The 13378-nt window shown below is 51.3% G+C and overlaps 1 protein-coding gene across 2 annotated transcripts; it reads right to left on the bottom strand.

Annotated features, from left to right (window-relative positions):
• Positions 1-784: 784 nt before the first annotated feature.
• Positions 785-12846, bottom strand: RETSAT (retinol saturase). 2 transcript variants are annotated; one of them, XM_055327010.1, is made up of 11 exons: positions 12518-12846; positions 10087-10269; positions 9528-9769; positions 8788-8989; positions 8127-8324; positions 5944-6063; positions 2214-2352; positions 1897-2006; positions 1651-1817; positions 1275-1434; positions 785-1036 (listed from the first exon to the last, which is right to left on the bottom strand). In XM_055327010.1, exons 1-11 carry the CDS (start codon positions 12681-12683, stop codon positions 897-899), a joined length of 1827 nt encoding a protein of 608 aa, XP_055182985.1. In that variant the 5' UTR covers positions 12684-12846; the 3' UTR covers positions 785-896. The 2 variants fall into 2 exon arrangements, with proteins under 2 accessions (XP_055182985.1, XP_055182986.1); XM_055327011.1 differs by lacking the exon at positions 8127-8324.
• Between the last annotated feature and the right edge of the window lie 532 nt (positions 12847-13378).

Here is a 13378-nt window from a genome sequence, read left to right as displayed (position 1 = left end):
TTGTCATCTGCTATACCCATGACCTGGACTGCTCTTCCAGCCTGCTTCAACCCCAGTGGAGTCCACTTTCCAGTCCTGTGCCCTAACTACTAACGTCACCCTTTGCTGTTGATTTTTGGAAGATAAACCTTGAGGCTCAGGTAGTGAGCTGCACGAGGGTACCTTGGTGTTGGCCCAATGAAGACCTGTTGTCAACTTGAAAATAAGGAAGACAAACTGAGGGCTTGGCTGTATAAGAACTGGATATTCTAACATACACCCTGCTAAGTAATGTCTTTATCCCCACGTCCACAACCAGAGTGAACCTGTCCTAGGCATTTCCCCACCCTCTGAAAGAGCCATTGGAACCAGCAAAAATGGGATCAGGGGGCCTCTGAACCTATGGAACTGCAACCAAAACCATGCCCAGGTTTTGATAAAAATCTCTTTAGGTACCTCTTATCCTCAGTAGTGTGGAACTCCTGCAGCACAGCACATAGAATAGAAGAGGAGGAGCCTCGGGACAACTGGATCAAGTTGCTTCAGCTGGCCAACACTTTTGAGGGCTCGGTCCATATGACCAAAGAACACTTGACTTCTGACTACTTAAGAGTTGTGAGGTATGGAAGTGTGGTATGCAAAGCATTGCTTGACAAGACAGGCTGCCCAAGTCACTGGCCCACACCAGGCCTTTTAGTACAGATAGCACATTAGAGAGGTATGGGAGCTCATCACCTGCCCAGCTGGAAGAACTGCAGCTTGAGAACTGTGACCTGTATGTCAGATCTCTATTCAGAAATCAAAAACAAATTAGAGTGCTTTATGTGAGGAAGGAACCAGTACAGAAAGACATTACGGCTATGTCAAGGGTTGTGCCATAGTGTTAGCCAGAGTCCTCAGATTCGTTGCTTACTGAACTATTTTTTCTTCTTCTGTGCCTGGATCCTTGAGTCGAGCTTCTTAAGGTCTAAGTACAAGTTCCGCTTCAGGATGGCACTGCTGCATAGCAGGGCCCCTTGCAAGGCCCCCATCAACCCACAGGTGAAGATATCCTGGCCTAGGAGACAACAACAGGGCCCTATGAGCATCTTCCCAAAGAGGGGGTAGGCAACAAGGGCTCTCATGTTCATTAGACCAAGATGACTTTAGATCAGGACCGGGGTCCATAGCCTGCTGGGGCAGCCCATCCCTGTTTGGAAGACTGCAGGGGACAGACCTGAGGCCAGAACAGAGTACTTTGTGTGACAGGGAACCCTAGGGTCTCAGGCCCTGGAGAAATGAGGCAGTCAGTGTACCTGTCAGGTAGAGGTTGGGAATGGGGCTTTGGGCCCGCAGGGAGGCTATCACATGAGGATGTAGACGGTCCAGGTCATGGTCTGCCCCATAGCAGGCACCCCGGGGAGCAGCCAGATAAAACTGGTAGGTCAGCGGGGACCCTCCGATCACACTGTCCACCTGAGAAGACAAAAAGGCAGCCAAAGGGTGGGAGTGGGGCCTTGTGAGATCCTCCTCTCCTCCCTTTTCTGATCTCCCTGACCAAACTGCCTGTCTGCATGGGTTCCCTGCCCTTCCATGGAGCAGAGGTATCTCAGGGCTTTATTTCCTTCCCCCAAAGAAAAAGAAATGTCACCAAAAGGTTTGTTGCCACTATCACATAGTCTGCCCTCCTACCTTGCCCTCCAGCTGTGGGAACAATCTCATGATGACCGACAGAGAGGCTTCAACAAAGGAGTGTTTGAGGGTCTCATAGTCGCTGCTCCGCTTTCCTTTTGCTTCTTCCTGCCACTCTTCAAACCACTCATAACAGGTGGGCACCAGCACAGTCATTGTGGACCGGTCTGGGGACACAGAGCCAAGTTTACTACTGCCAGGCCCCGTCCCTGCTCCAGCCCCCACCTCCAGGACCGAAAGCCTCACCTGGGAACCGGTCCTCCCAAGTGGGATCTTTGGCTGATGAAGAAGCAATAAAGAGGATGGGCATGTGTGCTGCAGCCTTTTCCCTGGGCATCAACAGATAGTGCTCCATCCTGGGGGTGATAAGCATGGCTGTCCATCCCCATGCCTCACTCCCTGGCACTGCCCCGAGGATAGGTTACCCCCAGGGAGCACTCCCTCCCCCAGAGGGATGAAGCCAAGGCCTATTTCATATCCTGCTGCTGAGGCTCCAGCGTCAAGGGAGGAAGCAAGAGCCCTACTGCTGACCCCTCCTCCCTCTATATGCACACACGCCTTACGCCTTGTCGAGGTCTGTGTCAAAGCAGACAAAGTAGTTGGTGGACTGCAGACCCAAGTCCTCCTTGGTACCTCGTAGGCCGATAAAAATGGAGAAGGCCCCCATGCCAGGCCGCACCATCTCCAGCTGCTGCTTCACACCTGCCAAAGTGTCAGGGCTGCGTGAACTGTGGCTGAGGTGGCCACTCCCAGAACTTGCTGACGCCTGCTCACTTTATGTGCAGCCTTACCCTCGGTGGCCAGCCTAGCACCCGGGGCCATTTTTACAACTGCTACAACACTGACTTGGCCGGGGTCTGCTCTTTGGTCTCCTGCCTGAGAAGAACACCTCAGGTACCCTACTCTTCTGTCTCCTCCCACGTCTGCTCTAAGCACCCTTAGAACCCAGGGAGGCCCAGCTTCCCTAAGCTGGCTGTTCTGCAGGACAGTCTCAGGGTCGCTGCCTCCCCTCTTCCCCTGATGGCTTTAAGTTAGGAGCGGATTCCTGGGCTCTCCCCACCATACATACCACGCATATGAACAGTAGTTTGCTATAAGCCTGATTTCTGTGTTACATTTAATACAAGCCATCTAATGAATAAATATGCATAATTCCTAATGTGAGTACAAGACCTCAAAATGGTAAGTGATGCGGATGAATAAATGCACACAGCATTACTGGCACTTTAGGATTCAGGTAGGGGAGGAGGAAGAAGAACAGTATGGAGGAAGGGGACAGCCTCTCTGAGAGCCATCTGATGTCCCCTGGTCCTAAGCGGCACCTGAGAGGTGCTTCCCCACCTCTCAACAAATGACCCCAGACCAATCTGGAAGTGGCTTCTACAAAGTCTTATCCTTCGTTCTCATTCCCAGGACCATTACCTGCCTGAAGGGTGACTGGGCCACTGGCTGCTCTGTCTCATTTGTTTAATAAGTATTTGTTGAGGACCTAAAATGTGCATAATCCTCTATAGGCCTTGGGGACGCTAAAGGGATCAGCTATCATGCCTGTCTACCAGAAAAGAACCTTTCCTGAAAAGTTGGCTTTCCTCATAGAGGCTACAAAGAAAGTGCTACATATAGGGTAACCACAGAATTTATCCTGCAAAACAGGCAACTTCTGGGAGTAAAACGAGGTTGCACTAGGACTGGAAGTGGAAGATCCACAGGTGAGTGGCTGTGGAGCACACTTGGAATGGGTGGGGTGGGGAGCAGCCGGCTGTGGAGCATACTTATGAGGGAAGGAGGGGTGCTGCCCTGGAGCTGCAAGAGCATCTCGTGGCCTACATCCCAGCCTCCAGGGTTAATCTCACTGCCTGCTCCCCCTCTCCAGCTGGGGTGGGGGTGGTCATGGAGAAGATGAAGGGGGGAGGCCCTGGAGTGAACCCTCTAGGGCTTTAGAGGCCCTTAGAATAGCACCTAGCCCCTCCTTCCCCTTTTTCTCCAATAGAAGGATGTGCTACAGGAACCGCACACCTAGCAGAAAATTAAAACCTTGGGTCCCAAATAAGGCACACAATGATATTTCAAGGCGCTTTTTCTCCATGCTAGCCTTAGCATCCCTTACTGATACTGTCAGCCCAGTCTTCCCCACTCAAACACTTCCACTTCAGACCATCCCCAGGAGACTCCTCGAGGCTCAGCTGTGGAATTAAGAAAAGTGCTCCCATTCACACAGGCTCCCTCTGCCTGACCACCCCACCTCCACGCTTGATGCCAACAGGCACTGCCTACCCCAGAGGCCACCAGATACCTGGTTCTCATTTGTCTCCAAGAAAGAGACAGACCCATGAAAACTCCACCCCCAAAGCAGCTGGAAACAAAGGGGTCTCAGCACCTGGGGTCTCCTTGGTTAAGCCTGCCTCATCACTGCCACTGCCTGAAATGTTCTCAAAGTGGGATTCACGGAAGCAGCATCCAACTCCCCACCCAAGTGGGGCAATTGGTTTTTCAGCCACACAGGGCTGCTGCCATTAGATAAGATACATAAAAGCGGTAAACTTTGTAACTAACTGGATCAGAAAGCAGGGTAACATGGCTGCCAGGGGAAGGAGGCACAGAGCGGGGGAGGGTACCAGGACCCATTAGAGGACAGGGCCAGGGTTCAGAGGTCTGAGGAGATAGGGAGGCAGGGAGTACCAAAGGCAAAGTCTATCAGTCGTACAGTCCTGCCCAGCTGCCCTGTCACTGGCCAATCTGCCTCACCCCACTCAGCTCACACAGTGTGAGGGATGGGAGACCTTAGCTGGCAGCGGATGTCGGCTCAGGCCCAGCTAAGTAAGGCAAAACGATGAGAAGGCTGGTTTTGGTCATATGCATTTCATACCCTAGAGACCATCGCAACTGCCACCCACCCTCTCCCCAGCGAGGAAACCCGGGACGTCACTTCCCTACGGAACCCACTCTGCTGCCCACCTTCCCCAGCATCTCTTCCCTGAGCAGCCACAGGCCCACCCTCTAGAGTTGGAGAGCTCCCTCCCATGGCTCTCTGGGCTCCACCCCAGCCATATCCTGAGCTGTTCCTCACTCTCCACCTCCCACTCTAGCCAGAGGCTGTTATCTAGAACCTTCTCACCCTCCTGGACTATGAGTCCCCTCCCAGCCAGCTGGCCTGTCCTCAGATCATACCAGAAGCTTCTAGTTACATGATAACCTAAAGTCCATTCCAAAGTGCTAACCTCTTACTTGACTCTGGCTCAGCTACTCTGTTCTATGTAGGCTGGCCAGCTCTTCTCCCCCTTTTAGTGAGGACTTTTCTCTGGGAGCTCCACGTTCCTTAGTCCAGAAGGGGCCAAGAACCCAGGCTTTCAAGTCAAACACACCAATGTTTTCACCTTAGCTTTGTTACTTTTGCCTGGGTGGCCTTGGGAAGTCACTTCACTTCACCTCCTGCATAAACATTAGGATGATGACACCTCTCTCCTAGGTGGCAATGAGGATCATGTGCAATGACAAAGGTAAAGCCTCCCACAAAGATTTCACCAAGGAAGGGCTCGCCTACAGATATGCCTACTGCCCCCTCACCACAAAAATCAGGCTTCTATATTTTTGACACAGCCTATCAGAAGAGATGACTGCATTGAGTGTTATTCCTGTCAGATTTCAAGCAGAATCCCAGAACTCAGGGGACAGAAGAAAGCCAGAAGGGTACTCCTGTAGCCTCAGCCCCAATAAGGAACTGGTTCCCTTTATTTGAGATCCAACAATTATAGCAAGACTTTCTTCTCCATGTCAGCCTTAGCTTCCCTTACTGATAATGTCAGACCAGGCTTTCCCACTCAAAGTAAGTGGGAAATTAAGGAAAAAAGTAAGATTCATACCACAAACTTAGTGAAAACCCAAGAAATATTCCTTTAGGATGCTACCCACCATCAAAAACTATTAGAGAGATGATTTAAGAATCATCTGAGGAAACTGCAATCAGGCACCCTAGAACGGAGACTTGAAAGCCAGAGGGCAAAGTGGGTGAAGTTATGGGGGGAAAGAGAGTAAATAAGCCAAGAATGGAATGAGACATAAGGACCAAGGGGTCTCTGGGGGTGATACAAGACTGAGGATGCTTCTCAAGCCCCAAACACAGAGGCCTCGCTGGGAACAGATAGATGCTGGATACAGCATGCTCGTGCTCATCTGCTCTCTTAGAGACAGTCACAGAACAGTCAAGAAGAGCAAGAGCACCAGCCTGGCTGGGCAGGCTAGTCCCAGAGGGGCACTGTTGGGAGCTTGGAAGAGCAACACAGCCCAATCTTTTACCTGGCAGACAGCGGGCATTCTCTGGCAGCAGGTAGTTATAGGTATTGAAGAGTCCTGCACTGGAGATCACAATAGGGCAATAGATATTCACCAGCTCCTGATTCTTCTTCACAGTGACACCTGCAGGCACAAGAGCTTGGCTGAGGTTCTGGGCACTCCAGGAGGAAGAGAAAGGCCCAGAGTTTGCACAGATCTCTCCCCACCTATGCTGCATTTTCTCAGACCTGGGCATTCAGCCCACCTAGGGCCAAGCAGGCAGGCTCCAGGCAAAACTGCAAAGCGAGTGTGACATCTTTGAGCACTCTCCACTTATCCCAAGTCACTTCTATACTTTCCTTCCCTGGCTCTCTCCTCATCCCATGTGGGTGCCCTTTAGCCTAACCTGACAACCTCCATACTAACACTGACAAAGCTCCTGGGCAGAAGCCCTTTCACTGGAATCTCAGGACCTTTTTCCCTGATGCCATATTTCCATTTCCAAAACACTCTGAAAGCCTCTGATGACACCACAACCTCTGTAAGATAAACTCCAAAGTCTTATACCAGCCTTCTAAGGTCTGGGCCCTTCTAGGTCTCCAGCCCCATCTCCAGCCACACTCACTAAACGATTAGGTGGCACCATATGAAACAGCTGCTATTTAACCATTTTGATCTATAAAAACAGCAGTTTCTGGGGCACCTGGGTGGCTCAGCTGGTTAAGCATATGACTCTTGATTTCAGCTCAGATCTTGATATCAGGGTTGTGAGTTTGAGCCCCACGTTGGGCATTCCACGCCAGGCTTGGAGCCTACTTTTTTTAAAAAAGGCAGTTTCTTAGGGTTCAAACTACTACTTCTGGATGTCTAAAAATACTCAGTTCTTTCATACAGCTATACCTTTATATATTGTTCCCTTTGCCTGTAGTAACAGCCCAAAACCTTGGGCTAGCTTCTCACCCTTTATATGTCTCTACCTAACACTTTATATCTCAGTGATCCTCCCTATGAGGCTAGAAACTTCTTGAGTTGCAGATTTTCTTTGTAGCCATCTTATGTTTTTATCTCCATCTTTTATCACCTAGCACCTGAAAAATACAAGTAATATTCTGAACTAATTAAACTGATTAATCCACCTTGCCTCATGGACCTCTTCTGGCCTGAAGGAGAACTTGCTCTGGACATCAGAGAAAATCTCCCACAACTGACAGCCCCCTTTCCCTTATCACCTGCCAACTTCCTGGTCTCTTCTACAAATGCATTCTCAGAGATCGCTGCTGGCCTTTTCTCCCTTAGTTTTTTTGTATTCTGGACCATCCCTTCACATCCTTCTCCTTGCAAGATTCCTCTGGTGAGTTCACTGTCACATCACTCCTGTCCTCTCCGGCCTGTCTCTAGTCATGGATGGCCTGTCCATTCTTTCTACTGGAGTCCTTCCCTTCATACACCCTCTCCTCACAGCATTCATCCACAGTAGATTTTGACTGTGAGGTAGCAATAAAGACCTGAGCCAGGGGCGCCTGGGTGGCTCAGGAGTTGAGCACCTGTCTTTGGCCCAGGGCATGATCCTGAAGTCCCGAGATCGAGTCCCACATCAGGCTCCCTGCATGGAACCTGCTTCTCTCTCTGCCTGTGTCTCTGCCTCTCTCTCTCTCATTCTCTCTCTCTGTCTCTCTCTCTCTTTGAGTGTGTGTGTGTCTCTCATGAATGAATAAATAAAATCTTTAAAAAAAAAAAAAAAAAAAGACCTGAGCCAGGATAATGAGATTCTTGGCTCCACCTGCCATTTAGAGATTGAGGGCAGAACATCTTGCTGGCCTACACTGCCCTTGAGTGCCCAGGGTACTTATTCATTCCATCCATCACTGAACAAACACATATTGAGTCTCCATTATGTGCTAGGATCTACAGACATAACGATTACAGAGACACAGCCCCTATATTCAAGGAAGTCATGGATTACTGGATAACTATTTTTACCTAGTGACTAAATGATTATATACTGTTCTTTGGGGCAATCTTCTATCCTTCCTGCATCCTTTCTACCTCCAGATTCATCCCTCTCCCAGAGCCCCTGCTCTGGGTAGTTTCGGCCTTGAACTCCTAGTGAGGACTGTTCTTCTCCCACCTCGTGCTTGTTTCTCTCCATACCCCAGTTCTGTCCCATGCCAGCCCAGGGACCATGAAGTATGATGCAGGGCTCTCACCACAAGCTTTCCCAGCTGAGTCTAGTAAGATACTCCTCACAGTGGCACCTGTCAGGACCTCGCCCCCGGCCCGCTGAATCACAGGGATGGTGTGGAAAGCAATTTCACTGGCACCCCCTCGAGGATAAAAGGCCCCTTCTATGTAGTGGTCAACCACCAGAGCATGCATGGAAAAGGCACTGTGGCTGGGAGTCACACCTACAGAAGGAAGGAAGGGGTGATGAGACAAAGGCAGGAGGCAGCACCATTTAGAAAGAAACACACATTCCTGCCAAAAAGCCCGCAGCCTAAGTCTACCCATCTCTCGGACCCAAATGAGCCCCAGGGCTTAGGGCAGCCAGAGGCCTGTTTCTATCCAAACATAGGGTACCTTACAGATCCTGGAGCCAGGGGGAATGTCCTCCCTGCAAAGTTCCATGCTGCCAAGATGAGGGAGGACATTGTTGGTTGAAAAGGAAAGCCATCCAGGACATGGATGAAGGAAATTTTTACCAGGGAGTCCGGCAGTAGGTTGGAAAGACTTCTCATCCATAAGCTCCAGAGGGCCTTGGGTATATCCTGCTCCATTTCAGTCAGTCAAGCAGGTTCAAGAAGAAAGATTGAGAGCCAAGAGAGCTGTGCCTCCTCCAGGGGCTGCCTAGGACCCAAGGCCAGTACCCACCATAAGTGGGGAAGATGTAGCTGAGCACCGCCTGGAGCTCCAGGGAGGCTGGCAGCTGCTGCAAGACCTCAGCCAGGCTCTGGGTGGATGCACGAAGGAACGGAGAGAACCGAGTGAGCAGCCCACACTTGCCAAGGAGCTGAGCTATGCGCAACGGGAGCATCTTCAACAAGATGGCATGGATGACTCCACAGGACACCACCTGAGGGAAAAAAATGAGCAGTGAGAACCGGTCCCATCTCTAGAACCCCTGTAACAGAATCCCCATTCTATAACCTACACCAGCCCAGCACCGGGGCCCAGCACCACTGCCCAGGACTACTTAGCCCTGGCTGAACTTGGATGTTTAAAAATCTGTACTCTGTGAATTGTTCCTGAATTCCACATTCAGATGAGTCATTTTCTGCTCTTCGTTTTCCTGCTCAAATTCTTTTTGAAAAATCACATCTGATCTTAGAAGAAGTTAAAAAAGGGTGTGATCTAACCACATACATAGAAGGCAGCCTTATCAAAAAGGAGAACTGAGTGCCCCCCAGAGGCCAGAGTGAGAGTGGCAGCCGCCGGGTCCAGGCTCCAAAGACAGGGCCTAGCTGGCCACAGAAGCCAACTAAGGGTAGGGGTTGAACTCAGGGCAGACTTCACTGTTCCTCCTCTCCTGCCTCACCCACCAGTCACTCCACTAATGAAGAAGGTCAGCCTTGTGAGGGATAAACAGGGGGTCCTCAGCATGTCCCGGTTACCTTAACCAGCTTTACATATTTGTCAATGGCAGCTTCTTCTTGGGGAAACTTCTCCTTGAGGCCCTGGATGTAAGCTTTCTTCCCACTGTACATGGGGAACTCCTTTCGGCCATTGGGACTTAATAGTACCATGATGTCAAAGGGAGAGGACAAGGCAGCCCAGTCCAGCTGCCCCTCAGTGATCTGGTCCAAGGCAAAACGGCCAATGTTGCCCTCTTGCATGGACCCAACATAATGGATTCCTATTGGGAGACAGAAAAACAAGGTGTCATAGGGATAAGGGGACTGACCCCTGGAAAGGTAGATAAGGAACCAAGGTGAAAGTGGTAGTCCTGCAGGGCTGAATCCATGACTAGAGGAGGCTACCAACCCTTTCTGTGGGGAGGAGTCGCAACAGAAACTATCACATCTTTGTCCAATTTGGTTCCCAGTGCTTCTAGCTGTCAAAGAAAGTGGTACCTCCGAAACAATAGAAATGTCCAATATCATCCCACAATGGCTACCCCAAGCCTCCTGAAGATACAGCCATGCTCCCAACCCCTTCCCACATAAACCTTACCTGTATCAAATTCAAGGCCATTCTGTCCGAAAGTATGACAGCAACCTCCTGCCTTGGTATGTTGTTCAAGCACCAGAACTCGCTTGCCAGCTTTGGCCAGAATCGCAGCTGCAGCCAGGCCCCCGAAGCCACTGCCAATCACCACTGCATCCAGCTTCTCTGGCACTCGGCTGGCTGAGAAAGCTACCCCAGAGGGAAAAAAACAGAACGTGAGCTTCTCAAGCAAGGGCAGCAAGAGAGCAAAGAGATGGAAACCAAGGAAGACTCCACTAGCTCATACACTGCAAGAAAACTCTATAGAGTTTGGCATGGAGCAACTAACTCAAACAATTAGCCTGGAAAATACTCAGGACCAGCCAGAAAGACTAAAGACAGTGATATGATTTACTCTGGATTGATTTACTCAAACCAATATGAACCTGGGGATGTTTACCCTACTATCAAAGAAAGCAGTCATCGGCAAACCACTAGCCAGAAAGCTGACAATAATACGAGATGAGAAACTTAAGTGCAAATGGAGAGCTAGGAAAGAAAGAAACCAAGGAGATGAAGGACGGAAGACAGTGTTGTGGGGAGGCTGCCGGCTCATGGAACTGTCCATTCACAAGGTTGTTCTCTTTGGAAATTACAGGTTCTGTTGGCACCAGGGGATCAACCTGGTCCTATGATGGTTCTTCAAAACCCTGAAGCAGAGGCTTGAGCAGAACAGAGATGAGAAATCATAGCACCACCCCTTCATATCTGGGAAGTCTAGAGGAAGAACTAAGGATCCAGCACCTAAGCAAGATAAACCTGGACAGCACATGGCGCTACAAGGGCATTTCCAACACATTTGTTCTTTAAAGATCACTCCTAAAAAAAAAAAAAAAAAAAAAAAAAAAAAAAAATCACTCCTGACGGCCCGGGTGGCTCAGTGGTTTAGCGCCGCCTTCAGCCCAGGGCGTGATCCTGGAGACCCAGGATCGAGTCCCACGTCGGGCTCCCTGCATGGAGCCTGCTCCTTCCTCTGCCTGTGTCTCTGTCTCTCTCATGAGTAAATAAATTTTAAAAAGTATATTAATAAATAAATAAATAAAGATCACTCCTGAAGAACTGAAATGTGGAGTTTTTCAAGCCGCAAAGGAACTCGGAAAACTTTTCAGACATTTCTAGAAAAGCACATTTTATATCACAACCCAGGATATACGTAAGTATATAATATAAACACATGAAATAGAAGTTTCACAATACAAATACTTGCCAGAACGAGTATGCCAGAACGAGTATGATGACTCTGATATTTTCTATTCTACCACATTTTGAAATGCAACCCACTAAATCGATTTCATTATGGCCGGGACCCACTAGTAATAGGCCACAGCCTAGTTTGAAAAACACTTAAACTAGTCATCTCAGTTTTAGACCAACCCCGGATACGTGGAGTGACTTGCTAATTGGTTATAGAGTAAATTAGTGACAGAGTCCAAGCTAAAACCTTGATCTCAGAAGTTCAGACTATACAGTCTTTCCATTTAAAACAGTATTGTCTCTGCCTCTGTCACAAGATGTGTCACACAGAATTCTAAAATTTACAAGTGGGAGGGACCTTGGAGATCAAAGAGGAAATCTAATTTTTTTAAGATTTTTTTTTTTTTTTTTAACAGAGAGAAAGCAAGCCAGAGAGCACAAGCAGGGTGAACAGCAGAAGGAAGAGGGAGAATCCGCTCTCCCGCTGAGCAGAGAGCTGGATATGGGGCTGGATCCCAGGATCATGACCCCAGCCCAAAGCAGACGCTTAACTGACTGAACCACCCAGGTGCCCCTAATTTTTTTTAAAGCAGCAGAACTCTTCCTTTAAACCTTAGGAGAAACCCCAGAATATGTCCTCAAGCTGACAGTGGAGATACTCTAGTTGACCAAGGAGCAGCTCTGAGCCTGAGGCATCCTGTTGAAGCTCTCCCAAAGTTTTAGAACCAAGGTTCAACCACATGATTCGGGAGGAGGCATAACCAGTCAAATCATCTCTAAATGACAAAATACAATCTCCCACACAGATTGAAAGAAAGGGGAAAAAAAGGGGGGGGGGGAGATTGGAAGAAAGGTGCAGCTCCTCCATGCCCCTGAACCGTGGTGGAGGGTAGTTAAGGTCCTGTAACCAAATAGGAGAAGGTCTCTTGTCTCTTCTGCAGGCTGTGTTCTTGGCTATATCATGACCCTGGGATACCCAGGGCGGAACCTCGCGAGTGGGGCGGCCATTATGGTCCGAGGTCGCCAGGGCGTAGACGCTCACAGGTAACAGACAATAAAGCGGGGCGCCTCCCCGTGCAAGGAAGCCCTCCCAGCACTTCACATATGGGGAAACTGAGGCCCAGGTGGGCAGTGGCTCGCCCGGCAGGGATGGGAATGCAAGCCCGCGAGTGCAGCCCTGGAGCCTAGGTCCCTTCCCACTGACCTCGCTTGAGGACCTTCTTCCTGGCCCCCTTGTCGGTTACCAGCGGCGCGGGGGGCCGCCTGACGTCCTCGGAGAAGGGGTTCGGGGCTCTGCCTGCGGACAGCAGCAGGTGCCTTTTGCAGAAGACCAGCAGCAGCGGAACGGTCAGCAGCAGCCAAAGCCACATGGCGGGTTCTGCGGCCAGGACTCCGCCGCGCCTCAGTGCCCTTCCCGGCGGGGCATGGGGAAGGCGGAGGCCGCCTCGACCACTGAAGAGCCAGAACCTTTGAGCCCGGAAGCCAGCGGCTCGGCGAAGCAGGACCCTCCCGGCGGCTCGCCCCGCCCCCGGAGCGTGCCCGGCGGCCGGGAGCGGGCGCTGCGGGGCGGGAGGCGGCGCGGGGACGCGGTGCGCACGCGCGGGGAGGCGCGGCGGCGGCGGCCTGAGCCCGACGCAGGGCCCGGGAGTTCTGGGCCGAGGCTGGCGGGGCGCCCGCCCCGAGCGGGCGTTACGTGGAGATGGTCGCCCCGGGCTGAGGCGAGGCCGGGAGCTCCAAGCTAGAGAGAGGATCCCGCCCGGGGCCCGCGAGGCCTGGCGTCTGGTCCGCGCGCTGCCGTGGCTCGCCGCGTGACCCGAGGCAAGTTGCTTACCTGTTTTCCGCCCCAGGTGGTGAGGCGTTTTCCGCGCGGAATCCACACAGCCCCAGTCTGGCGGGGCCCCTCGACGGAGTGAGGTTCCTGCTGAGACCCGCGCGTCGCGGCCGGCCAGCACCGGCCAGTCCTTTCGCCCGCGGCCACGGCGCCCGCCCGGGATGGCGCGGCCTGCGGGAGGGCGGGGAGGGTCCTGGCGGCGCCCCCGAACCTCCGGCTGGGCCCCCGTGGCTC

This window comes from Nyctereutes procyonoides, unplaced genomic scaffold (genome assembly GCF_905146905.1).
Source record: "Nyctereutes procyonoides isolate TBG_1078 unplaced genomic scaffold, NYPRO_anot_genome, whole genome shotgun sequence".
Taxonomy (NCBI): domain Eukaryota; kingdom Metazoa; phylum Chordata; class Mammalia; order Carnivora; family Canidae; genus Nyctereutes; species Nyctereutes procyonoides.
The sequence above is the reverse complement of the archived record's forward strand: the minus strand, read 5'-3'. Positions and strand labels throughout refer to the sequence as shown.

Excerpts from the sequence above, each read along its gene's own strand:
- RETSAT (XM_055327010.1), bottom strand. The coding sequence starts at position 12,683 with ATGTGGCTTTGGCTGCTGCTGACCGTTCCGCTGCTGCTGGTCTTCTGC. Across the intron at positions 6,064-8,126 it reads CTCAGCTGGGAAAGCTTGTG|GTGTCACTGTGAAGAAGAAT; the intron begins GTGAGAGCCCTG and ends TTGTGCCTGCAG. Across the intron at positions 1,818-1,896 it reads TTGGGAGGACCGGTTCCCAG|ACCGGTCCACAATGACTGTG; the intron begins GTGAGGCTTTCG and ends CTGTGTCCCCAG.